At 38.3% G+C, this 27216-nt stretch overlaps 1 protein-coding gene across 1 annotated transcript in view; it reads right to left on the reverse strand.

The window, feature by feature from the left end:
• Positions 1–27216, reverse strand: part of ZFAT (zinc finger and AT-hook domain containing) — an 86881-nt gene that overhangs the window by 24595 nt on the left and 35070 nt on the right. The window contains exons 5-11 of the mRNA XM_032182854.1: positions 25806–25956; positions 24060–25531; positions 22652–22884; positions 13205–13292; positions 9391–9540; positions 6652–6825; positions 2181–2269 (exon numbers count right to left, since the gene is read on the reverse strand). Coding sequence (XP_032038745.1) covers positions 2181–2269; positions 6652–6825; positions 9391–9540; positions 13205–13292; positions 22652–22884; positions 24060–25531; positions 25806–25956 — 2357 coding nt within the window. The remainder of the gene's footprint in view (positions 1–2180; positions 2270–6651; positions 6826–9390; positions 9541–13204; positions 13293–22651; positions 22885–24059; positions 25532–25805; positions 25957–27216) is intronic.

Here is a 27216-nt window from a genome sequence, read left to right on the forward strand (position 1 = left end):
CAAAAAAGAAAAGGTAATATTACAAAATCTTTAAATTGTTTTATATTAATGCAGCATTTTTTATTTTGATCTATTCCTCCTTTGTAGTATTTAGCTGCTTCTGAATATCTTTTAACTCACTTAGTCTCCGTTGCCTTTCATTTTCATGTACCATAACCCAAATACATCCTTAACCTTTAATTTGTTTTCTCTCTGGTTATCCACATCTACTCTACTACTTTCTATGTCATCCTGCATCTGAACATTTTTCTATCTACATCAAGATGTCATTTTTTCTTCAGATTCTATGTAAGTACTGACTGGTTGTTCACCAGAATAATGTTTGAGCATTTCCTTTCCCGTGTAAAGGAAAATCTCTCGTGACCTGCTTTGGTTTAACTGAAATGAAACCAAAAAGTTCTATACAACATGACGATCTGTAGACTAGAAAAGCAGCAGAACAATAGTCACCAAGATCTCATCTTTAAACGTACATATAAAGAAAATCCCAAACCCAATCCATTTCAATTCCTCAGATACCTAAATTTAAATTGAACCAATCAAATGCTGATAATTGCTTTTCTAATACACATTCTTTTTCTTCCAGTACATCTCGAAGTAACCAGAAATGTGAGTTCATGTGCTACTTGGCATTCTGAACTCCAGCTATCAGCAGTAAGTCGCTGTCCAATTAGAAGAAACAATGCTCAGACAATTAACAAACTAACTTTTGTCTCTGCAGCTCTGGAATTCACTTTTGAAAGTGTCCTGATATCCAGATTCTCTACAGAATATAGAGAATCTGGATATAGAGAACCTGTGAATCAGCAGGGCCTTGTGACTCTAGTGACACAGAGCTTGGAAATAGGCTGGATTAAATTATTATTAGGTCACGTGACTACTGATATACCTTTTTGAGTTTGACATGCATGCAAGCAACTATCCCAGAAGGAGGCAAAATGTTACTGAGAGACACAGTTTTTGAATTCCTTTTCAGCGTTTTGCAGTTCTCTTAATAATGCATTGAATAGCCGCATTTTAATGCTGCAAAGAGGTGCTGGGTCAACAGTTCTAAAACCTATCCTGAGGTCAGAATCATCAGCGTTTCAAGAGCTGCATTACAAGTACTTTCTTCTCATCAGCCATTAAAAAAGGCTAATGTGTATGTCCATCTATGAGAAAATATTTTAAATAAAGGATATAATTATACAGTAAAACCACGTACTTAAGAACGAAAAATTATTTGTTCAAAGTTTGTTATCTCTCTGAATGACTTGCTTCATTTTCTTATTTGTCTTGTTTTCCAAAATTCAAGCCATGATTCAAAAGACTGTCTTCCTTTCTGCCTTATGGAGGAACGGTTGAAGGGTACTCTCTACAGAAGCAAACTAATTTGTCAGATAATGAAAAATGTTGCCTATCAAAATAATATGACATTTTCTATAAGAAATATGTTCATTGCCAAGATAAAATGTTACATTAAAATGAACATTTTCCTATCTACAAAATACTGAATTTTTCTGGAAAAGAAACTAGTATCATTTCTATTTTCTGAATATAACATTTCACAATTCATTACATCAAGACCTATCATGCTGAGAACCAATATGAAATTTGGGAGTAAAACCATACTACAGTTTATTAATAAAAAACATATCTCTCATCTAAACACTTCACAGAAACATTAACAATCTTCAAAACTCTTTCCAAGACACATTTCAGATAAATGAGGTGTTTTAAAATTAATTCTGTTCAATTTTCTTCAAGTATATGAACTCATCTACAGCACATGAGATTGGCATTTTTTCAGAGATTAAGGTGTGCAATGAACAGTGATGGATGGGATTTACTTTCCTGCTTCCCTAGGACATTTTTTTAGGTACATATGAGGTTAGATATCTCAAGGAATGACAGTCAGAAAAAAAAATAGTGATGCTTGTTTTATATTGCAAAACTTACATAAGTTTGGTAAGATTCTAAATATAAATCGTCTATGAACAAAACAAATCTATCTCAGAAGCCTGAACAAAAAGGCAAAATTCCTAAAATATTAAATGCATATGTATTTAATTAATAAATTACATGGTAATTACATTAGTAACGGTGAGAAGGAAGGAAAATGTGTTATATTTAAAACTGTTGCCTGAATTTCCATATAGTTCCAAATGTTATCAATAACCATGATTAATATGTTTGGTTACCTTGAAAGAGACATGTTGTTCCATATGACGTAGGAGCTGTGGCTTTTGGGCAGCTGTATAGTCACACACTGTACATTTAAACTGCTTTCCTGAAATGGGAGTAGAAAAAAACAGAATCAATTTATTTCTATTTAATTTCCAAAAACTCCTGGTAATATTTCCTCATAAAGATGATTTCCAAAAGATTTCCAAAATGGTAACAATGAACACTATAAGTCTGGCAGCTGTTCTCCAAAATTTTGGTTATATTTTGGGCTAAGAGCAGTAAGGAAGAAAAAAGGCTTAAGTGTCATCTTTAAATTATAGGCATTAATTAGTCCAGATGCTCCTGTAACAGTCTCTTGGGCGAAAAAAAAGAAAGAATCACTACAGTAGAGCCTAAATGGAAGAAGGAAATGGAGGATTTACAACTGCAGGCACCTTTATTTTGCTACTCTTAAAGCAGATTTGTAAATCTTTAAAACACCAATGTGTGGTCATGTGTTTACCCTACTTCTGTCTCCGACACTGAGTTGTTACAATTCAAATACACTTAAATTTTCTCTGTTTTCTCTGCATGTTTTCTTGGTGTATTTCTGGTAGGGTATGACATGATGTAATATTTTTACCACAAGATTTCCTTTTATATTTAGCTCTACTCTTCCAATAATGATTCAAATGACTTTAGAAGCGATTTCTACAGAGGCTTAAGGAGAAATAAAACGTGTCATAGAATGAAATAGGATTAACACAGCAAATAATACAGAAGCCTTGTGTTCCCACCTTTCACTTTTGCTTACACAGTTTTAAAAACAATGGGCACAAGTTGCTCCATCAGCAGCAGATTGAATGATGCCTGCTTGCCTTGTTCATTATGACTTTTTGTCCTTTCTCATCTAAATCTCTGCAGTAACCCTCAGTCTTACATACAGTCCTACAAGGCAAGAGAGAGCACATACTGGGATTAGCTCATATCTCCTATGTGGTGTCTTGCAGCTACCAAACAGAAGGGAGAACAGTCAGATTCTGTCACCTGTCCTTGAAGTGCTGATTCATATTTCTTTATTTTACAAGGGTGCATATTTCCTTAAAATGTATGGATTTAAAATAATGATCGAAGTTCTTCTCTACTGAATAAATCAATTAAAAAGCAGTGGACAGGAAGTCTAAAGACAAGTGGTTCACATTTGCACATGCTGCTCCCAAAGATACAAAGCTACAAAGTCACAGAAAGATTTGAGATGCTGTTTCTCAAGTACTTTGCAGATGGGAAGTCTGAGCTGTAAGCAGGTCTTCCACACAACACAACACAAATAGTCAATGTAGTTTGAAGGTTGCTTCTTGAAAAAAATATTAACTCAGTTCAGAAGGGTTACCCAAAGAAAGGTGCTTCTTTACATTCTATAGAGAAGAAGAGAAGACTACTATTACATGTTGCATTCACAGTATATTTTAAATTTGTTTAAGACCTGCTAAGTCAGGCCTCAGTACTGCAGGTAGTGCCCTCCAACCTAAAACAGCAGCAACAAAAAGGAAGAACAAGAATTGGAATTTCAACTCCTGAAAGCTGATGGTCAGAAGACTGATTCTAAAATAAAGTCAACATTTTTAATAGGGCGCATGATTAACATCAAAGGTAATTTCCTCAAAATCAGATGGATGTCCTGTCACATGAAGTCTTTCAATCAAGTCTGCTAAACTATTCCTAATAAAATGTATTACAATCCAGCTGAAATGAGATGCAAAATTATTAGATTAAATTATGGCCTGTATTCTGCAAGATATTAGACTGTGTGATCATAAGAGATGACTTTTGGCTTTGAAATCATTACTCTAACAGGAAAGAATTCTGACATTTTCAAGAACCATCTGTTGCTGCTTGTGACTCTGCAAAGAGTGAAACTCGCAAACTTAAAACCATGCTGTAGGTTCCCCTTACATTCCCACCCAAATCTTTCCCTTTTGTTTTAAAATGAAATCTCTCTCCTTTTACCGCTTTCATACTCTCTTGCTTTCATACTCTCTTTCTCTGTGTTTTAAGATTGTATCAGTCCTGCTATGTCCAGCCAAATTGGAAGCTGTACGAAATACAAACAGACTGCATTCTTTTCTTAAATGTCCATGGATGGCAAACTCTATTTGATCAAAGCAGAACAAGTGTGTGTTAAAGCTAGCCAAAAAGCAAAAGAAGCAAAAGGAAGACTGAGGAAGTATTGCCTTGCAGAGCTCAGGTTTCTTTAAATTCTGAATCTCACTCAAAAAATTCAGTGTTTTACACTGAGCGTGAAAGCTTCCATAAACATACCTAAGAAAAACCTTGATACAATTTCTGATATCTAATTAAAATAATGAAAACCACTTTTTCTGGTTTATTTTTAATCACAACCAGTAATAAGCCTGGACTGTTGAATTGTTTTCTATCATGTCACCCTTGAGTGAAATAAAATAGACAGAAAACTACTTTATATTCCACCGGTTAAATTGACTTTGCAGGGCTGATATTTGAACAAAAATTGCCTAGACTCGTAAGTCAGGAAGACAAGACTCGTAAACAGCAGAAACATCTTTCAAATTCATTTATTTGTGAAATAACTGAAGAACACTAGATGCGTGCTAACAAGAAGTTTTGAAGTGCTGTCACTGTGCAAGGAGACGCTGGGCAAAGAGAAACTGTCAGCATTCAAGCGGCTGAAATTCACTTGACAAATCATACAGTACATTCCTGGTGACAAAGGTTACCTTATTTTTAACAAGTGTTTGAAATACACAGAGTTCACTGGGGTGGGCTTAGTGTAGAAAATGACTCTAAAGTTCCATAGTGAAATCTGTCCTCACTTGGAGCAAGTGCAAAACGCGTTTTCCAAAGGTAAGAGGGATTCCTGAAACACTGCATTTGTACCAGTCAAAGAGGGAGGTGCAGCAACAAGGAACATGCACTCACCTCAGCCATTACAGCCGATGATGGGCTGAAGCCAGATTATAAAAGCTCGAGAGTCAAGGATTCAGCCTGACTTGGCCGTAAATGATAGGAGAATATAGCTCCTTGCGCACCAATGTTGGAAACCAGCTTCATACCTTTCAAGCTAATCCTGACAAGACTAACTCCTGCACTACTACAGAGCTAAAATTTCCAAAATTCCACAGTGCCAAATTTCCAAAGCAGCCTCAGCTGAACTGCAGTACTTACTTACACACCTATATACTTGTAGAAGAAACAGAACTAACAGGTAAAACAAATTCAATGTTCATTGCCAAATTTCACTATCTGGACATGAGAGATGGAGAAAACGAAACAGAAAGGTTTTGAGATGAAACTCCATGTGGGGATTTTTTTTTTTTATGGCACCATAGGAAGAGATCTTTGTCTGATTGTGCTCCAACTTCCCGTTTTTATTCAAATACAGCTTGCTCTCTCCTCCTGCCAGGAACCAGCGAAAGATTCAATAACTGAACCCGCTGATTCCTGCATATGTGATTTATACAATATGTGCGACATCTGCATGCCACGGACCAAGTTACTTGAAAATATTGGAAAGTGCTTTCTGAATAAGAAAGGATTTACTGACTTTGTAATACTATATATGCTTCCTAACGTATGTACCACTGTAATGTCAACAGAAATGTCTCTTCCGCTAGTAATATATACATTGATGTAAGTATACATAAAAATAAATAAGTATTATTGGAGCAAAAACTTCAAATAAATTCTAAAGATGTAACAGGGAACATGTGTGCTTATGTGAAAGGACAGTGCTAGTGAACAGGCAAATATTTTATGAAAAAGAATTTAAATGACACGGTCAATAAAGAGTGGAATTAGGTTTTAAAAGGTTGCATGAGTAACAAAGATTAAGGTACAAAGTCATAATGAAGGTCAGCACAACTTCCCCTGCTAAATCATTTAGTTCAGTTTGAAAATCACAGCGGAATGCAGTACTGTTGTGGCCCAAATTCTGAAATAAAGGACAATGCTTCCTTTGGGATTTGCATGTCATTTTTTTCTGTTATTATAACAAAAATATTAAAGTCACTGAGCAAATGCATATGCTGTGCATGTGTCTCTTAGAAATATATGCCCAAACTTGCCACTCATTAGACCTGGGAACACAGAGCTGCAGTAGCCTTTCCTCTTTTGGGCTACTGGAGTTGGCAACTCCTACCAATATTCTCCCAGAAGACAGTAAAACTAGCCATGGAATTATTTGTATTTTCAAATGTATTTTCAAATATTGAGATCAACAGTTCTCTGAAAGGATCCAGAAGGATGCAAAGCCATCACAAAATTTTCAGAAAATTCCAGAGACAGTCAGCTTTCACAGAAATTAATTTTGAAAACTTTTTGAATTATGACATGAACAGAAGTATCTCCTGGGAATAAACAAACTTTTAAAGTAGCGCTCAGTGTTCAAATGAAGAAAGCTTATAAGGTCCTATAGTACAGACAGTATTTATTGCCCTAAAACAAACTTGGGTTTATTAAATATGCACTTACCATCAGCGGTATGAAGGAGTTTGTGGCTCTTCAAAGTGCCTTTTGATTTGAACTTTTTCCCACACATATCACAAAGGTGCGTTTTCTCAGTGCTGTGACGATTCATGTGTGCTTTCAAGTTACTCTTGCTGCGAGTGGCGTACTCGCAGAGAGAACATTTGAAGGGTTTGACACCTAAAGAGAAAAAGCACGCTATGAAACAAGCTATACATTTTGATGAGAGGGTAGACATTGCCCTGAAAAAGAAATAGAGACATTTCAGACTGCATGAGCAACATAAGCAATGAGGTCAACAGCTTAAAATTTGAATGTTGACATTTTACACTTTGGATGTTGACAAGGGGTGCCATCCTGAAGGACCCTGTCAGGCTTAAGTAGTGTGCCTGTGCAAACCTCATAAGGGTCAACAAGGCCAAGCGTGAGGTCCTGCATCTGGGCCAGGGCAATCCCAAGCACAAATACAGGCTGGGCAGAGAATGGATTGAGAGCCACCCTAGGGAGAAGGGTGTGGGGCTGTTGGTTGATGAGAAGCTCAAAACAGAATCATAGAATCATTCATATTGGAAAAAGACCTCTAAGATCATCTAATCCAACCTTTAACCTACTACTACAGTCCACTTCTATACCATGCTGCTTAGTTATAAATCTGCACATTTCTTGAAGACCTCCAGGGATGGTGACATGAGCCAGCAATGTGCGCTTGCAGCCCAGAAAGCCAACCGTATCCAGTACTGAAGCAAAAGCAGTGGGGCCAGCAGGGCAAGGGAGGGGATCGTTCCCTCGACTTCACTCCTGTGAGACTCACCTGGAGCCCTGCATTCTGCTCCAGGCCCCCAGCACAAGAAGGACATGGACATATTAGAACAAGTCCAGAGGAGGGTCATGAAGATGATCAAGAGCACCTCTCCTATGAAGACAGGCTGAGGGAGTTGCGGTTGTTCAGCCTGGAGAAGAGAAGGCTCCAGGTAGAGCTTACAGTGGCCTGACACTACCTAAAGGGGGCTACAGGAAAGCTGGGGAGGGATTCTTTGTCAGGGAGTGCAGCAATAGGACAAGAATGGCTTTAAACTAAATGAGGGTAGGTTTAGATTAGACACCAGGAAGAAATTCTTCACTCTGAGGGCGGTGAGGCACTGGCACAGGCTGCCCAGAGAAGCTGTGGATGCCCCATCCCTGGAGGCGTTCAAGGCCAGGCTGGATGGGGCTTTGGGCAACCTGGTCTGGTGGGAGGTGTCCCTGCCTATGGCAGGGGGGTTGGAATTAAATGTTTTGTAAGGTCCCTTCCAAACCAACCCATTCTATGATAGAAGAAATTTAATCTTTATTAAATTTAAATCTAAGCAAATAATACTGAGCTCTTGAGAGCATCATTTAACTTACTAAGAGACTGGGGTGTTAGGCTGGTCCTTTTAGAATGAAATACTTCTCTACTGAATGGCAGTACTGAGTTTAGACTCAAATATGAATATTTTGGTCTTGACATGTTCATCCTTCACTTAAAAGTAGAATCTAGTCTGCCTAACCGACTAGTCACGACTAGTCATGACTACCTGACAATGAAATGTCCCTCCAGAAGTCTTCTGATAAGTCTAATTCTCTATTTACTGCAATAAAGAATGTCCTTCTTCTTTTAGGATGGGTTCATTAGGTACTTAATATATAAGCACAGGTTGAATGTTCAAAGCTGTGTTTTATTGTTATTTATCATCAAGTTTGCTAGTGGCTCACACAGTGGTATCTTTTATCCAGTCTAAGATGCAAGCACTTAGAATTTCACTTCTTTCAAACCATCCAAACCACGTAACAAGAGAGAGACAGACAGTATCTCATCTAGCAAAGGTGTATAAGGACAAAGTAAATCCTTCAAAGAAAAGTTGGATATATCAGAACTAGTGGAGTAGTTCAACAGTTTCGTGAGGCTCTGGCAGTTTTAGGTTGATATTCATGATCTTAAAACTAGATTTACAAGCAGGAGGAATTATAGCCTACTTTTAAGCAGACTTGATTGCATGCTTTGATTTTGGAATAAACGTTTCTTCACCTCTCTCTCCTGCTAGTTACGATGAGATGGGTAGCAAGCTTTCTTGGCAGCATAAACTCTATCTACGGAATCCACAAGCAATTATTCTGAGCTTACAATTTGCATTACCTCAGCTCTTTAATGGAGTGAAAGCTATTGGAGACCACTACTGTGGTACTCAGGCAGGTAAGCTCACAGATAAGGCTTTCAAACAAATACACAGTTCTAGTATAAACATCAAAACTATCTGCATGGACAAAAACACTTTGGAACCAAAATACCAGTTCAAGCGCACCAAATCCCATTATCTGCTTTATGAAAAAGAATGGATGAAGAATCCAAAATAGTGCTCAATGGCCACACGCAATCTGTTGCATAGATTATTAGCTGAAAAGCACATGAACAGTCTTCCACCTGTTAGAATCTTAGATTGGGTAAACAAGACTAAGTCCCAGGGATTTTAAAACTTTGTGCTACCATCTTACTATTTTTTTCCTTAAGTCATATACATCTATATATGATCAGCATTGCCTTATGGGTTTTTCATCACTGTTTATGTCCCCATCAGCTAGCTGTCACACTCTGATGATGTAATTAAAATACACTCAGAAATTGTATGTACACATCAAAACAACAGGATTTCAGTTTCTTTTTATGCCAGTGAAGCTTGTGAAGAATATGAGACTGAAATGGACGAAAACTTAAAACCAGAGTTTTACCTTCATGAGCCCAAATGTGACGCTGAAGGTCTGAGCCATTCTTCATAAAATAAAAATCACAATAGGGACATTTCACAGCTCGTTTTCCAATAAGTCCTTTCAGCTGAACTCTTCTGCCAAGAATCTCTGAAATTGTAGTCATTGAAACCTCTGAGAGAAAAGTAATAGATAATAAAAATCAGAAGGACATCAGGGAATTTGTTCTCTGTTATATAACTAAAACTGAAGAGCTAGATCCTGATACACTTCACATTTTTAAAAGCTTTACTTTCCCTCCTATCACTCAGATAAAACCTAAGCAAAGAGCACAGCACTTCAAATTTAGGACCTTTTCTTTTAACGTTTTTAGTGTATTTTTACATTTCTCTCCTGATCTGTGTACTCAATGTCCCCACTGCCTGATAAAAACAAGTAACAGTTTGAGTGTGCCACTGGCTTACAAACTATTTTCCATCGATGAACCTTCCCAACAAACCAATTTGGTGCCTTTTTCTTTGGTATTTTCAGAAGGCTTTATTCAAGATTTCACCTCAGATTTCCAGAGATGTCAAGGATCTCCAGACTCCATTCACTTCAGTCACTGCTATGCTCCCCAGAATGCCTGAATATCAGAAGGAGACTTGTGGAATAAATATGATTGGAAGACCTCTAAGGTCACCTGCTCCAAACAGGGCCAATTTAAGAGATCCAATATCAAAGGTAAACCAAACTGCTTGGGGTCACATCCAATCCTGTTCTGAACATATTCAAGAACAGTCAATCTACAACCACTCTATTCCAGTGCTTGTCCACCTTCACAGTCAAAGTTACTCTCCTAATATCTGATCAGAATCTCGATGTTTTAACTCATGTCCCTTCACTGTGTGGTTCCAAGAAGATTCTGGCTCTATCACCTTCTTACCCTTATATCAAATAGCTCAGGACAGCAATTAAGATTCTTCTCCTAGCCTTCTTTTATTCAGGCTAAATACACACAACTCTATGTTTCTACTCTGTATGATTTAATATTTTAGGTGTCACTGTGAAAAAGCTTGAAATAAGGAAGATTAAATTTAAACATCCCAAATACACATAAAGAAAACATTGCCAAATGCTTCTAAAAATAAAACCAATTTTTCAATGTATTTCAAATGAATCAAAGTGACTCAATGAAACTATAACACTCTCTCATGCCATCTAAACATTAAGACACAGAGTCTTAGTGTCAGAAAATGACTTATCATGCTACACACACACACAAAAAAAAATTATTAAAATTTGAAATTTACAGTCTAAGCACAGATTTTTGCCAAATATGAACTGCCATGACTACTGTCCTAGTAACTGCTTCCACAGTGAAAACAAAAATCCTGCCTGAACTCATTTTGTACAAGGAAGACAGTCTCAAAAAGGAAATACGTAAGCCTGTGGACTGAGCAAGGTTATGTTTTAAAGCACTCAAACAAGAAAAATCACAGACAAGTCTGAACCCTGACATACCTTCCATGGCTTAGATCCTTGATTCACGACTTCAGGCTAGTGTCTGCTCAGTAGGCATCTATGAATGTTGATACCTCTCACATCTCAGGACTATTAAATTTCACGTTAAATCAGACAGTGGGTGAAAAGGCAGGTACTTCTGACATGGGACCAAAATCCAAGACTCCTTCACTGCTGAGCTCCCTAATCATTTGGCAATAAAGCCAAACTCTCTCCCTTCTCTTTGGTTTGGCTCTACGAAAGTCTAAAGAGATAGATTTTTGTCCCACTGCTTTCATGGGACTGGAATTCAACTCCTATTCTGTGTAAACCTAGAAGAGGAAGGAGTACTGGATTACTGCTTAATAACATGTTTTCTACTTGATGAAAATGGAAGAGATGGGAGTGTTTGTGCTGAATGTTATTAAGAGAGGAAGAGTAGGGGAGCTACAGAAATAGCATTTTAATGATAAATATGTAATGACTTCATTTTAAATTAATTTTTGATGTGCCATTTTAAAATTCAATTCCTTTTAACAGTATCCATTGTTTTCTTCCATCTTTATTATTTTCCATTTACATTTTTAAAAACAATTGCACTCATTCCATTGCAGTACTTGACAGTTTATACCAACAGATCCCTTACATTTACTTGGCTTGTAATTAAATAGGTTGTAAGAATAAAGGATTTCCGCCTGATTACAAGGACAGTGTGCACAGGGGAAAGATCTGTGCATTAATGATGCTCCGTATATTAAAATAGTTGTTGCATAACTACTGCACAGACATAACTTAGACGTATTTCTTTAGCACCACGGAGATAAGGCAGGAAAATACCAGATTTATTAGATAAGTTCTGTTCACATATATGAATTAGAAATGAGGATACAAGATAATAGGCTGTGCTTTTTTTTTTTTCTTTTTTTTTTTTTTTTTTTTTTTAACCTTAGTTCTATTATAATCCAGAGTTTTTTTTAAAAGAACCCTTTGCCGGATCAAAAAATTTATGCTATGCTTTTAGAGGGATTCAGATATGAAATAAATTGTTCATTGTATTTAAATTCATGAGTTTAGCACAGCAGGGCGCCGTGCACAGTACAGAGAGTACTGCTAGTTTGCAGACTACATTATTTAGCGAGACCTTGTACATTTCCCGGATGAGACAGCACAACAGCTTTACAGGCACAGCTCTTGAGCTTTAATTTCTATGCCTACTGGGTGGCATACCCACTGACTACAGCACAGCAGAGAAACCTTTCCTCACCTCAGTTTGGTGCACTGGACATTTCCTGGATGTATGACAAGCCAATCATACTGCTGTAGAGTGATCTCCAAATAAAGAGGTTTGGAAACAAGACAGCTGAAGTGGGAGCTAGTCTGAACTCAGAGTAAAAGAAAATGTTAAAAAACACGGGCCTAGCACTATCTAGTGGCAGTAGGAAGATAAGAAACTACTGCTTTACACATTACGTTATATTTCAGAAACAAAAAAAGATATTTTAATTGGATTTTTCCTTTCCAAACTCAGTTTGAGTATGGCTGGTATTTTTCTTCTTAATATCAAATTATATTGGGTGGTAAGTATGACTGTAAAATGAACTAATTAACGTATGTTACCCAATACAGTCATCTCTCCATCATCCACAGCAGCAGTGAGCCTTTCTACCCAACATCACACAAATACTGAGAGGGAAAGTATGGACATTGTACTTGAACAAAATCAGGGCACTGTAAAGCAAGGTGTAAACAGAGTTTGAATGAATTTTAGTGGTCAGCTTGGATCCAGCTATGTTTGTCCAACCCTGCTTAATACTGGCTGTAGAATATGATGGCAGGTTCTAGTCTGAGCCCTTCTGAAGAATCCACTTGCCCCTGGAGTTTAGCCCAGCCACATCCCAACTGAGCATGCCTGGATTCAGCCTTGGGACATCACATGAATTAGCCTACAATCACAACAACCTACTTACAGACAAAGTAATGCGCAATACAGTCATTTCTGTCAGTTTATGTATGGCCAATACAAATGTTATGTCTCATGTGCTGTTACACAATGTCTGGGGGTCTAATTCCAGACATCCCAATACTTAATTTTGAATTCACCTTCCTATTTTGCTACCTATTTTGGATAGACATTAACTCTTTGCAAGGTGATGACAGACTGCTTAGCACAATTACCTGATTTACTACACAACACACAAGCTAGAACAATAACTCCTTCACTCTAACACCTGCAAATGCAATAGTTAGATTATAATAGATTTTTGTTTTCCTTCAATGTAATCACATTACACTGCTCACTCTAAACTTTATACTTTTATTGTGAAAGACTGAGAAATTTTCCCTGATTTTTTCTTACCAGGGTGATTTGTCTTGATGTGTGATTTTATAAGTCGATCTTCAGAAAATGACTTCTCGCACACAGGACAGGAATAACTCTTTTTATCCTTAAGCAAGCAAGAAAGAAAGAGATTGCATTATCAGTCCACTAGTGTAATCACTGCAGCCATTATTCAGTAATACGTAGTTCTCAACAAAGTTATAACTGACGGTTCTGTTTTTTAACAAAAAAAATAAGGTATTTATAGTGAAATAATTGAAGGAGAAATATGGAAGAATTCTAAGCACGTCATTAATCCTCATGAATGTAGGGTTCCAAGTTACAGCACATGAGAAAATGCACAATAAATGCAAGCATTATCTTCTGGCTGACTCTTTAGGGAATCAGGAGTTGAAAGATAAAGTCACATAACAGAGTAAAACTTATTTGATAGAAGCAGGAATATTCAGGTTTTTTTCAGTGATTTCACAAATCCACCCTTCTGAAACCTAAGGATCAGATCTCATTATTCTGAAGACATCCACCAGTATGTGAATTTGTAATACTGCTTAATGGCCTGGAATTGAGCAGATGAACAATGACAGATGCCATTACTTATTGGCTACATTTTTAACGTTTTATAAATATTCAGCATTTCACATATTACCAATAAAGCATTATTCTACTATATTGATTTAAAGACTTCCAGACTCCTCTGGCTTTTATCAGTGTCACCGATGTTATAAAAGCGTTAACACCGTCCAAGAAGTTGAACTAGAAAGCTTTGATGCAATTCTATCTATATACAATTTTAATGTAATATCTATTGTAATCTTAGTGTTATTCCAGAAGCACCTGGCTCACAAAAATGCAGGACTTTTCTCCATTAATTGGAGAATTACCCAATTTAAAATAAGCTTTGCTGCTGATATAAATTGAAGAGAGTGCTCTTTCCAGAAGCAACTGCTGACACAACAGATAGACACTCTATCAAATACATGGGTCACCTACTCACCTCTGCACTGATCAGATTAACATATGAGAGAAGTATCAAATAACAAATAGAGTGAAGAAAGTCTAGCAAGTCTTGACAACTAGGCAGATAACCAGATAACGTACTACCTTGTGGGAGATGTGTATCTACAAACCACTCACTGGGAAAGATGACTTGAAGCTACAGAACAGATATTTCACTGGTTATTTCAGGAAGACAAATAACTTATTGAAGAGCGTAGGAGATTACTGTACCAAAAAGAGAATGACTTCTGTGTTATAAAAAAGAAATCTGAAGTAAAAGGATAATAAGAATTCTGGACTCTACCAGTTTCTCACCTGCGACCACAGAGCATCTCTGAATATTAAGGAAAATAAGACAAGGAGATTAGCATTGTCTGTATGTTACGGTTATACGTTTACAAATGGACTTCTCTCTTAGAAGAAATGCAAAAAATGAAGAATTCTCATGGTAAATGGGTTTTGGAACATTATGCAGGTATTTGCATTCAGTATCACATACAGAGCTCTAAGGAAGAAATAACTCATTGGCTGAAACAGCGATAAATAATTTCCTGACAGTAGGATATGGGACACAAAGCTCTTGCTGCAGTTAATATGGCAATGACACAACAAGAATTCTGCCTGCACTGTTAGAAAGTCACCTGCTCCTGTGAGAAAACCATGCCCAGGGACTGGAGACGGCAGCTTCTGAAGGATTAACACCTTGAGTAGTATAAGTAGAGCATCTTGCTAAGACAGGGTTGGGGCAGTCACCATTTTGAGCCCTGAGAATCTCAAGTGAAGGTGGAACAGCAGAGACCACTAGCTGGTTTCTGGAGGAAGAGATTCAAGAAGATTCAATGCTGCCAAAATGCTCTCAAGAAAGAGCTGTTAATTGAGGAAATAGTATCTCTCAAATTACGTTATCTATTATCCCCAACCTGCTACTGATGATTTTGGACTTCTACATGAATACATTACTCAAATGAAAATCGACAGATGAATTCTACTTAAACTCTTTAGCAATATTTGTACTTTCTCAGAGGCTGGGTTGCATGATCACGTTAATAATTTGACAGGTGTAAGAAAAGTATAAGCACAGTATCCTTTAGGGGTTAGGTGAACTTTATGTTTACAGATCTCGGTCTATTCCTCAGACTTGCTATGTAACTGGTTTCAAAAATATATTCTAAAACAACAAAAATAATCAACATAAATTTAATTTATAGTTATGCATTGATGGTCTTTTTAAAATTCTTCTGATTGTGCCCAGAATAAGAGGACAAATACACCTTGCCTCATAGAGTTATATAACAAAAGATAAATCCACTCCACATACTACTTTAATGCTGTAATTGTGACAACTTTACTTTCTTGCTATACTCTTCTGGAGCAACACGACATTACAGGCACCAAGAAACATATTATTTCCACATGATGGTGGTGTAATCTCAGAGCTCATTCAGCTCTGAGGCCTCTAGCACAAGAAGGACATGGACATACCAGAAAAGCCCAGAGGAGGGCCGCAAGGATGATGAAAGGGCTGGAGCGCCTCTCCTGTGAAGAGAGGCTGAGGGAGCTGGGGTTGTTCAGCCTAGAGAAGAGAAGGCTCCAGGGAGACCTTACAGCAGCCTACCAGGGACTAAAGGGGGCTACAGGAGAGCTGGGGAGGGACACTTGGTCAGGGAGTGCAGTGATAGGACAAGGGGGAATGGCTTTAAACTAAAACATAGCAGATTTAGATTAGATATAAGAAATTTTTTTCCTCAGACAGTGGTGAGGCCCTGGCACAGGCTGCTCAGAGAAGCTGTGGATGCCCCATCCCTGGCAGTGCTCAAGGCCAGGCTGGATGGGGCTTTAGGCAACCTGGGCTGGTGGGAGATGTCCCTGCCCATGGCAGGGAGTTGGAATTAGGTGGTCTTTAAGGCCCCTTCCAACCCAATCCTCATGACTCTATGATCTTCACAACGCGTCCTTTGCAGTGTAACAGCTTGCACTTCTGAGCAGAGCCAAGCTCCAGCGTCTCACAGAATGCATACAGCTGCAGTCAAACCTTTCACAGTTGTTTGTCCAGGTCAGTGTCACAGACTTTCAGGGCTTACGTTACTAGTTGTTGACTGTTTAAGCATACTTCTGTCACTGCCCTGAGAGCTTGTTACAGCACTAGTCCTTCAGTGTAAGCCCATCACTCTCAAAGCTGGCTTGTAAGAAATCCTCTCTTGCAAATTGAATATTTCAGAGCTCTCCTAGGTCACAACACAGGGTCCCAAAGAAGGTCCCCCTAGCACAGCTTGAGCTCTTCAGAGTGCCCCTGTCACAGGCAATGACAGAGGCACTTTGAAGGACTTAGACCGAGGTTGTAGTAATACCTTCATCACATTCTCAGCATGCAAGTTTTCCTTTGCTATGAATAAAAGTTATTTATTCTGTGCTTTATCAGACTGCCTGCCTTTTAAATGCCTTTGAGGGTTTGTTTTCTATGAAATAAAGTAACAAGTGGGATGGATCTAGCTTTGTTAGAGCCAGCTGCATAATCTAATCAAGCACTTCCATTTCAGAGTCACATCCATACTTCCTGAGGTTTGCTTAATCCCCCTATTAGCCAACTTGAGAATATACAAGAAGCTAAAATAATTCCAAAGTAGTTAGTTTTCTGACTGCAAATACTGTTTAAATTCCACAAATCAAGAATTAATCAGGTCCATAACTATTTTTAAACCCAGTGAAAAAGTAGTCTGCTATTATCACAGAATTTTCTTGTTTGTGCTATGGTTCATTATGAAATAAGGCCACTTACACAGGAAACACAATGCCTTTCTCTTCATGTAAATGAATTGTGCTAAGAAAGGGCAGCAATATCTATGTATATTATGACATACAGTTCTCTGAAGAGAGTTCTGCTTCTCTGAGGCACGTGTTTCAAGATAACTCCATGGGTAGCTGTACACAGCCATAAAACAACCAACAATGCAAACAAATCCGACAACCCTCTGGCTATTTAAAACAACGGGCCACTATGAAGTTAATATTTAATGAACCAAGCAGTGCCAAACACAACCAACACGGTAAAACATCATCAATGTTATCAGGTGATTAGAATGCACTCACCCATAAAGTGACGTTCTGAATGACACAACTACCTTATCCTATGAACATACACAGAGTAACAGATGATAGTGAAATTATATTGATATATAGCACCATCTATATGGCAGTACTGCCACTAATTTCAAAAGGGACTGTGTGAACTCTTAACTGCTTTGTAAACAGGTTCATTAGTAGTGCAAAATGAAGATCACAGACATTCTAAAATTGTTCAAGCCCAAATGAGACAGATGTGATACGGAAATCAACAATACACTCTAGTCCATTTAGTTGTACTGATGTTATTTCATGAGCAGGAAATGTAACAAAGCTCTACCAGATCTTGGTGCTCACTGCCAAAACTGAATGCTTCTCATCTGCTCGAGGCCTCAGAACTTGATGGCCAGGTGAGCACAGTACTTGGGCCAAATGCATCACACTGGCTTACAAAACAGCTCTTGGCCATCACCACTCCCCTTCCTTAAACAGCTTCTGTGAAGCTAACAGTCAGAGGAATTTTCTCCCAATGCCAGGCACACTGTGTTGGTGAACAAACTAGGAAAAAGAGACATTTAGCATCACTTTCTCCCCATGCTGCAGTATTTGCCTGTTTCAACTCTTCCTGCTTTTTATATTGCACACATATTAAAAAACAAAAACAACTGAACAAAACAAAGGCAACAAGATCTTACAGAAGATGCTGCGAGGAATGCTGAAGAAGATGCAACAAGGCATAATTACTTTACACAAACAATAGCATATACATGTCAGAGAAGCATAATAATAAAAAAGGAGAATAAAAAAAAGAGGCATGAAAAGCAAGGTACTACACAGAAACTGATGACAGAAGAAAGACAAATTACAGGAAGTGTCTAAGCTAGCATGACAGTAATTTTATTTGCCTCAGGACCAAGTCAGAATACTGTGAAGAGCAAACCAGTACCTGCAGTACATAAATATTCTTAAAACTGCTTTCTCCATGTTTAACTCTCCTCCCACACTGTTTTCTCTTTTCTTCCTAGTATTTCAATCTCAGTGCATTTTGATAGTTTGATACTTGAAAATACTTGAATGTTTTGTGTTTTTCTTTTATTTTTTTCCATAGCTGATACAATTAATCTTTAACGCAGAGGAAAACACATGATGAGCTTTTGGAAGCTAGCCATAGTCCTGCAAATCGCAAACACTGTCAGGCATCTGTCGGGGTTATTACATCCTCAAGCTAAAAATCCTGCAATTATAGCTCCAGGTCTTACTCAGACATGCAATTGCAGGCCTTCTTGTAGTAAGGAACAAGCTAAACTGAACTCATGCATATCTGCCCTTGTCTAAGAGTATTTCTAGCAAAAGTTTCCATAATTTGTTAATTAACCAAAAAAAAAAATCACTGTGTAATTTTGTAGAATAATATAGAGACAGAGCCTGCTTCTGCACCTGTGGAATCGACAGAAGTTTTAAATACTAACATTAGACAGAACAAAACTGGGCTCGTGGGTTATACTTTTGAGGAGTGAAAAAGTTCAGAAATCCTCACTGCAGTTGTTGTGATGCTCAAATAAAATTAAAAAAAATATATATCTAGAAAGGTTCCTGAATTCAGCTGATGTTACTATCAAAATGCAACTTTGTTAAGCTGGTCCGATGTACCCAGAAAGTGGTTAAGCAACAGGAATGAAGGAAGCTACAGAAAACTTTGTAAATGGCTAGACAGACTTCTTAGTCTGTCAAGTGGCAGAAATCACAACTCAACAAACGTTAAGCAACTGCACAGAGTACTTTAAAAGCAATTTTCTTGAACTAACTCCTAGTAAAAGTGAATTTTTAACTGACATTTATTTTGGAAGCCTGGTCCAAAACCAAAAGCCATTTTCCAACTGAGTGCCCATTTTTCAGTTAATTCTTTCCCTGTCAAGTATCTTGCACTCTTTACTTTGCAGTGACAACACCCCAGAGGTAGAGGTATCACAGCCAGATCCGTGACAGTGTAAAAAAGACACTGCTCAGGAAGGGGAAATAAGCAATCAGAACTCAAGTGTCTCACTTCCTACCCAAAGCTCTAACCACACTCTTACACAAAAGGTCAGCAGCATAATGAATTTTCTAAGCATCCTTCCAAAGAAGGGAATCATTTGCATCCAGAAACATATGTGAATACACGGAGGCACCAAAGAGCAAGGAGCTGTTCCGGGTCTGCACTCATTTTATAGAGGTGCTTATCTTCAAGTATCACTTATGTATAGATTTAAAATGATTTCAGACAAACCTTTCCGTGATGTTTGCCTGCTCAGAGCAGATTTTTGGTGCAATATACTGAGGGCCAGGGATGAACAGAAAGCTGCTTTTTAAAAACCATCATTTACACTGTTCACCAAATACGACAGGAATCCAGCTTAAGAGCAGTCAGGAACATTGTAATAAAATATGTGTATTTGTATAAGAAGCTGAGATTTTTATATTGACTCTCACTGGGGACACTTTATTTTTAATATTTATTAATAATTTTTCAAATGAAAATTAACATGAAAGTAGCTTTCCATATTTAATTATGCCTAGTTTGTTAAAGTTCTGTATTTTGGAATGAGCATCTCTGTTTACTAAAGGTAGGCGTTAAGTAAATATAGCAAGCAGAGGGCACAGAGACCAAGAGAGCTGCCAAGGTTCGTTACTGAGTAAATGCCAATACATGAATTTTTCAATCCATTTAAATACTCAAATATAGATGACAGTAAGCATCAGTAAGCATAATTCTGAAAGATCTCACTTTCACACTGTTTTTAATTATGAAATGAATTTTCTCAATTCTGTTTAGGATCATGAAAATGATCCTCCTGATGGGAGCTGGCGGACATTTATCACACTTGAAAAGCAGGTACTTACACAAGGACACGGGATGTCTCATTTCGGCCTCTTTCTTCTAACGTGCTCTCACACATCATCTACACAGATTTCTTACACGATTAGGAAGAATGTGCATATATGGTGTGTTCTACATTGGGTTTATGTGCCAGGATTTTGGTCGCAGGGGGGCTGTAGGGGTGGCATCTGCGAGCATAGCCCAGCAACTGCCCCATGTCAGATCAGAGCCAGCTGCGGCCAGCTCCAAAAGGGACCTGCTGCTGGCCAGAGCTGTGCCATGAGCAATGCTGGTTGTGCCTCTGGGAGAGCAGACTGAAAAAGGGGAGACGTGGGGGGCAGAAACTGTAGTGCAACGGTAGCTTAGAGAGAGAAGAGTGAGAACCATCCCTGCAGCCCCCAGGTGAGTGCAGCAGGAGGGCAGGAGGTGCTCCAGGCAGGCAGCAGCAGTTCCCCTGTGGCCTGTGGAGAGGCCCCTGGTGGAGCAGGCTGTCCCCCTGCAGCCCATGGGTCCCACATGGAGCAGATCTCCACACTGCAGCCCCCCCATGGGTGGAGGAGCCCCCAATGGAGCAGGTGGATGTGGCCTGGAGGAGGCTGCGGCCCATGGAGAGCCCCCGCAGGAGCAGGCCCCAGGCCAGAGCTGCAGCCTGTGGAGAGGAGCCCACGCTGGTGGATGGGGGGGAAGGTGGTTTTCATTTGCTTTTAGTTCTTACTGCTCTGGTTTCCTAGTGACAGACAATACATTTCATTAATCCCCCTATGCTGAGTCTGTTTTGCCCGTGACAATAATTGCTGAGTGCTCTCCCTGTCCTTATCTCAACCCTTGAGCACTTTCTGTTGTATTTTCTCCCTCTTTCCCTTTGAGGAGGGAGAGTGAGAAAGTGGTTGTGGTGGAGCTCAGCTGCCCAGCAGGGTAAAACTACCACAATATCAAAGGTGTGTAAGATTTATTTACAAGACAATGCCAGTGAAAACTACAATGTTGTGTAAAGAAGAGAGGACTACCTCTGCAGGTGTTTCCTTGTTCTTACAGGATAGAAGAGTGAGTGTTGTTATTAAATAACCATTTTTGTTTGTTTATTTGCTTTCCCTCTGAAGGGTAAACTAACCTTTGGAGGTATTTTACTGCATGAACTATTAAAAAGCTAAGTTGCAATGACATAGCCCACGCTAATTTTCAGGTATTATAGTCAAGAAAGTTTAATTACAAACAGCTAATGGGCTTTATGAAATCCTCAACTGTACTTTACTCAATATCAGTATCTTCATATAAAATTATAAAAGACAATACGCTCCACCTAAGCAGACAGCCTCCAGGATTGACTACAGTCAAAAGTGGGCTAAATTCATTATTCCAGGGAAGCAGGCTTCTGCCAAACACCCTTTTCTAGAGGTCAGTTTGGAACTGGAATGCACACCAGTGTTCATACGGGGTATAAGTGTGTTATAACCTCAGTATACACAGGTCTAGCACGCACCTGAGCACTTGACCTTGCAAGCAAACAGGATCCTGCTGCGTGGTATGAAAAGTCAGCCATGGTACACAGACCTTTCCTGACAGCCGCTAAACCTATTTGGCCCAGCCATGCAATGTAATAAAACAACAAGAAAACCCCAGGCAACACTGATGTAAAGAAAGGAATTGTTTTTGCTTAATCTTACAAGAAGAAACATTCAAATGATTTCACTTGTAAAAACCCACCAACAATAACAATGAAAAATAAAAATCTCTTTCCTTAGACAGATTTAAATTCCTTCCTATTCTGAACACCACAATCTGGTTTTGAAACATACGCAAACAGGGTTGATGTAAAAAACTTCTTTTTAGCTTAAAAGATTATTTATCTGATAATGTTGAATCAGAGAAACATCACAAAGCAGTGTCCTACTGAAAGAGGGCTTCCAGTTTGGCATGAAGTCCGTTACACACTCTCAAAGAAAACACGTAACAGGGCACTGGAAAACAGATCTGGTACCTCTTCTAACACAAGAAGCAACTACTATGGGCAGAGCTGGAAGGCTTACCCAATAAGATCGGAGACTTTAAAACTAGAATTCTTCATCTTTGTAACCACTACAGGAAATGGGAAATGGATGGTAAACGAGCTACAACTAGTTAGACCTCTTGCAAAATTATATATTTTTTTTTCTCAACAATTTAACCTTGTTAATTAAAGACAGAAACAGATTTTCATTTTACTATACTCACCTGTAAGAAAGAAGAGATTCAGTTCCATGGAATGAAATGAAATAAATAGTACTAAACATCATTTTACTCTATCAAGACCCAAAGAATCTGAGAATATTGGGAAAACTGAAGGAAGAAAATGGATGCAGCCATACCCTACTGGATGCAGCACACCCTACTGAAGCTACAATGAGAGAGATAAAATGTATAGTTGCTCTAACTCATATAATCCCTGCAGAGAAGTCTGTAGAACATGCTCAGGATCTACATGCATCTACTTCTTCAAGCATTGCCACACAATTCCAAACATTAAAAATATGACACTGAATTGAGACAAACATAGTATTTCATTCATTACTTACCAGCTCTGTGTGAACTTTAAGATGCGCCTGGAGCTTGTATTTATCTGGAGTAGAGTAGTCACAGTGTTCTGTAGGGCATTTCAGCAAAATATTACTGTGTTTCTGAATGACGTGACGCTTAAGGCAGTTTTTGGTGATGGAAGAGTAATTGCACTGGGAGCAGTAATATAAATGTTCTCGAGTGTGGGTACGAACATGCATGTCATAATGCACTTGGTACCAAAATAACTTGCCTGAAAATAAAATCAGACAGGGAAAAAGCAATTTCTAAGCGGTTGTTAGTGAAAATTCCAATGCATACCCAGTTTTCTTTTAGGGCAAAGCATGCTGCTTGAAATCTGCTCCTTTTTTCTGTAATGAAAACTTAGCCTAAAGACTCTTCACTAATGAAAATGTTTACAAATATGCTTTTGTCTAAAAAGGTCGTGTTACATGCCCTGAAACAGCCTAAAAAGGGCAACTTTATTATATATCAATGATCTTTTTTTCCTAATGAGGAAGTCCTTTCAATCTCTTTTCCTATACAAAGACTCTGAATCCAACTACACAAGTAAAAGTGGTTATCAGAAATCTTTGTAGTTACTTTCATGTTACTCCTTCCTAAAGGCTTTTCTGACATAACAACACCAAAAAAAAAGTAAAATGTATATAAACATACAACATTACGATGTTTCAAAACCAACAATTTTTAACTTCGACTCCTTTCCTTTCTCAAGAAGGGGTACTACAAGATAAATCCCAAGTTGTTTCATCCCAGTTATATAAGCACAAAAAATTACAGCTGAAATAAGTGGGGATCGTATATTCTTTCCGCTTCCATAAATTCAAGAAACAATTAGAACCAAAACAGTCTTAATCTTAAAATTAAGTAATGGAAATTTTCATCTCACAGGAACTGGTTCAAAACAAGTCACAAAAATATACCAGTACATGTATCTGCTGTGCAAGAGATCATACATCCTGCCATGCTATAGGAGAAACACTGATTCTTACACTAAGCTGATAATGAGTGTAAGCATTAAAGCACAAACTGGTTCATCGCAGATGCCTAAATCTGATGAGCTTGGCCTCACTAAAAGTTCTGAGGTGGGGAGAGGCAGGTGGACAGCAAGAATCTGTCCAATTCTATCAAGTTTGATACCAACAGAAAATTGAGCAGGGCAAAGCTTTGCTTTGCTATATTTTACTAGTGGTTTTTGAGACTTGAATTATTTCATACTGTTTATACAACACAAAGCGAACCTCCCTGCATCCATACTGAACTGCAAAAATAGTGCCGCTGCAAAGATATACAAACAATACCAAAAACTATAAGCCAGAGGAGCAGGAAAAAAGATAGCCCACAATATAACATTAAAAAGAAAAAAACACAAATCAAGAAATCTGACGTCATTGTACTGCTCCTTACCACAATATTCACATTCCAAATCTCCATAAACCTTCCTTATCCTCTCACACAACTCCGTGTTCATTTGTCTCTTCTGTAAGCTATCCAAGATCTGCATAAAGGCAACAGCTCCACTCCGATTATCTGATGGATCTGCATTAGAAGAGGCTGCCTGTGGGCTGACGGCTGCATTAGAATCTGGTGCTAGCAAAGGGGTGGCGGTTTCTGCTGAGTTTTGAACTGACTGATTGCTTGTTTCTGATTCACTAGAAGGAACAGACTGACTTTGCTCTTCAGAACCTGAAAGCTTCTCAGTCACTGCATTGTTCTGATTTAGATTTAAACTTTTGTCTTCAGAGAGCAAAAGCTGCATTTCTTCACCCTGCTCATTTACAGAACTGGAGTGGTTAACTTCCTCGTCGTTTGCAGGAGAAACTTTCAGCTCATCAGGAGGAGAGGTACCATTTTTCAGCAGAAAGCAATCTGATGCTACACAGGACTGAATGTTTGGGGCAGGTGTGTCTGTTGATGCCTGACACAGAGTCTCTCTTACATTCTCCACCAGAGGATTTTCAAATTCTAAAGAAGGGACAGTATCAATTTTTAAGTCACCATTAGGCTGACCGTTATGGTTTACATCTGCAGCTGTTGCTTCACCCATACAGGTAGGTGGTTTTGGTGTGTTAATAACATTACTACTCATGATTGTCAATTCATCTGTAGTCTGTGGAAGATGTTCACCAAGGGCTTCCGGCTGGATATCACCTCCTGGCTCAAGCAGGCAGAAGCTTTGATTGATAGAACTGTTAAAAACTGAAGTTTCCTGCATATCTGCATGTACATCTTTGATGTGAGCACGGAGCCTTACAGAACTGACAAATTTCTTCAGGCACACAGAACACACATAGACAAACGGGTGCTTTCGAACATGAAGCTCAAGAGCTTGGTACTTGGTGGCTCCATGACCACAGAGCTCACAAGCAAAGGGCCTTTCATCACCATGAACAAGCATGTGACGGTCTCGATCGAGTTCGTTTTTGAATTTGCGCTCACAAATATGGCAGTCATAAAGAAGTTGTCTTTTGCCCTCTCGTGTCATCAAGCGGAGCTCGTCAAAAACATCTTTCACCTTTTTATCCTGAAGGTCATGTGTTTCCTTGATATGCTTGATCAAGTTTTTAACGTCTGAGTATTTCTTTTTGCAGAAGCGACAGTGCTGCTTGATTTTCTTGTGAACTCTTTCAATGTGGACTTTGAGATGGCCTTTGCTGAGACAAGTGAACGTACAATAATCACAGCTAAACTTCTCCCCTGTATGTTTCCGCATGTGAACATTGAGGTTGGCTTTGATCGCACTGGCGTAACTGCAGTATGAACACTTGTAAGGTTTCTCATTTGTATGAATCCTCAAATGTGCTTGGAGGGAGTGTTTGAATTTGAATACCTTGTTACAGTATTCACATGTAAAGATCTTCAGCTGAGTTGGACCCAACCTAAAAGGAAAGAAAACCATCTGCATTTACAATATTGAAACTCAGTCACATAACATGTCAAAAGCTTTGTAGATATTCATAATGGACTTACCTTTATTTATTATACAAAGATATTCCCCGTGGCTTTTTTTTAATTCTGCAACCTATGCATAGAATATTTTCAGCTGTTCCTTTATTAAAAAGGCTCAGAAAACATGAATGAAATGCTTCTATATTGATTTTAATGAAAGTGAATTACTTTGCATGAACATAAAGGTAAATATTTCAAAATTACCTGCTGGATTTCATTGCCTGTTCATACGGTGTTTGCTGAATTGCATATTCTTGATATCCTCGTCGTTGTGATGGGTCTTGAACTGTTGTCTCTGGAGTTGTGGGTTCACTTTCTTGGGGAGCAGCCTCAACTGGAACAATTTTTGTGGCTCCTAAAAACAAAGACAATATATGTTCATTAAAAATATTTTATTAAAATGTGCATTGTCTGTAATAAAAAAAGAGTAAATCATAGAATACTTTAGCTTGGATGAGGCATCTAAAGATTGTGTAGTTGTAACCCACCCTGCCCTGGGCAGGGACATCTCCCCCCAGACCAGGTTGCCCCAGGCCCCATCCAGCCTGGCCTTGAACACCTCCAGGGATGGGGCATCCACAGCTTCGCTGGGCAGCCTGTGCCACTGCCTCACCACCCTCTGAGTGAAGAATTTCTTCCTGATGTCTAATCTAAATCTACCCTCTTTCTATTTAAAACCACTAGTCCTTGTCCTATTGCCACAGCCCCTGACAAATAAAACATTAAACTCCGTAATCATTAGTTCAGCTATTTTAGTTTCATTTTTTAAATTCATGTGCATAAAATGATAGATACAATTCCAGAAGGCATCAGTACTCAAACCAAACATCTGTTTAAATATCATTACAGAAGTGATGGTTACACAGAGTAATAAAAATGCTTGATGCCTACTACTGTGAGATCCTATATCCAATTACTTCCACCTTTAAAAACTAAGTTTTAGAAATGAAATTTTGATTTTTCTGTTTCTGCTCCATGCTTTTGCTGAAAACTTCAGCTGAGCTATTTAATCAATTCCACAATGAGGCTGGGGAAAAAAAGACACTTTTTTTCTATATTTAAAAGTCTGGACATCTTTTCCTTGAACAAATCTTTTACATTTTTTGTTTTGGGGCTTGTTGCCATCTCCTCATAACAAGCGAATATGCTCCATGTGCACATCTCAATTTCCCTTAGAAGCAGAAGTAAAAGGGCTGTGCAGAAAACAAAAAGATCAGATTCTATCCCACAGAGCTTTACAGTTAATTGAGGCAAAACTAAGCACATTCTGAGATGTGATTGAGTTGAGATTGTTTAGCTGAGTGCTCTTTTTTCCCCCCCCTGAACAGTTAACAGTAGTCAGGAAGAATTTATTGCCAAGCCTCTATAGTTAGCACTGAAGGTAATTACAAATCACATAAATATTAATTTATACTGAAAAAAAAAAAAAAAAATCCAAGTATATCAAACCAAGTATCCATTATTGAATGATCCCCTTTTTAATTTCTTAGTCCAACCATAACTCATCTACCTATGTGTTAAACAAGGGAATTACTGTGCTCAAAAGCTGTAAAATTTATATGAACATTTATTAATTCACATATATATATTACAAAGATATACATATGTATTTGTG

The sequence above is a fragment of the Aythya fuligula genome, chromosome 2, assembly GCF_009819795.1.
Source record: "Aythya fuligula isolate bAytFul2 chromosome 2, bAytFul2.pri, whole genome shotgun sequence".
NCBI lineage: Eukaryota > Metazoa > Chordata > Aves > Anseriformes > Anatidae > Aythya > Aythya fuligula.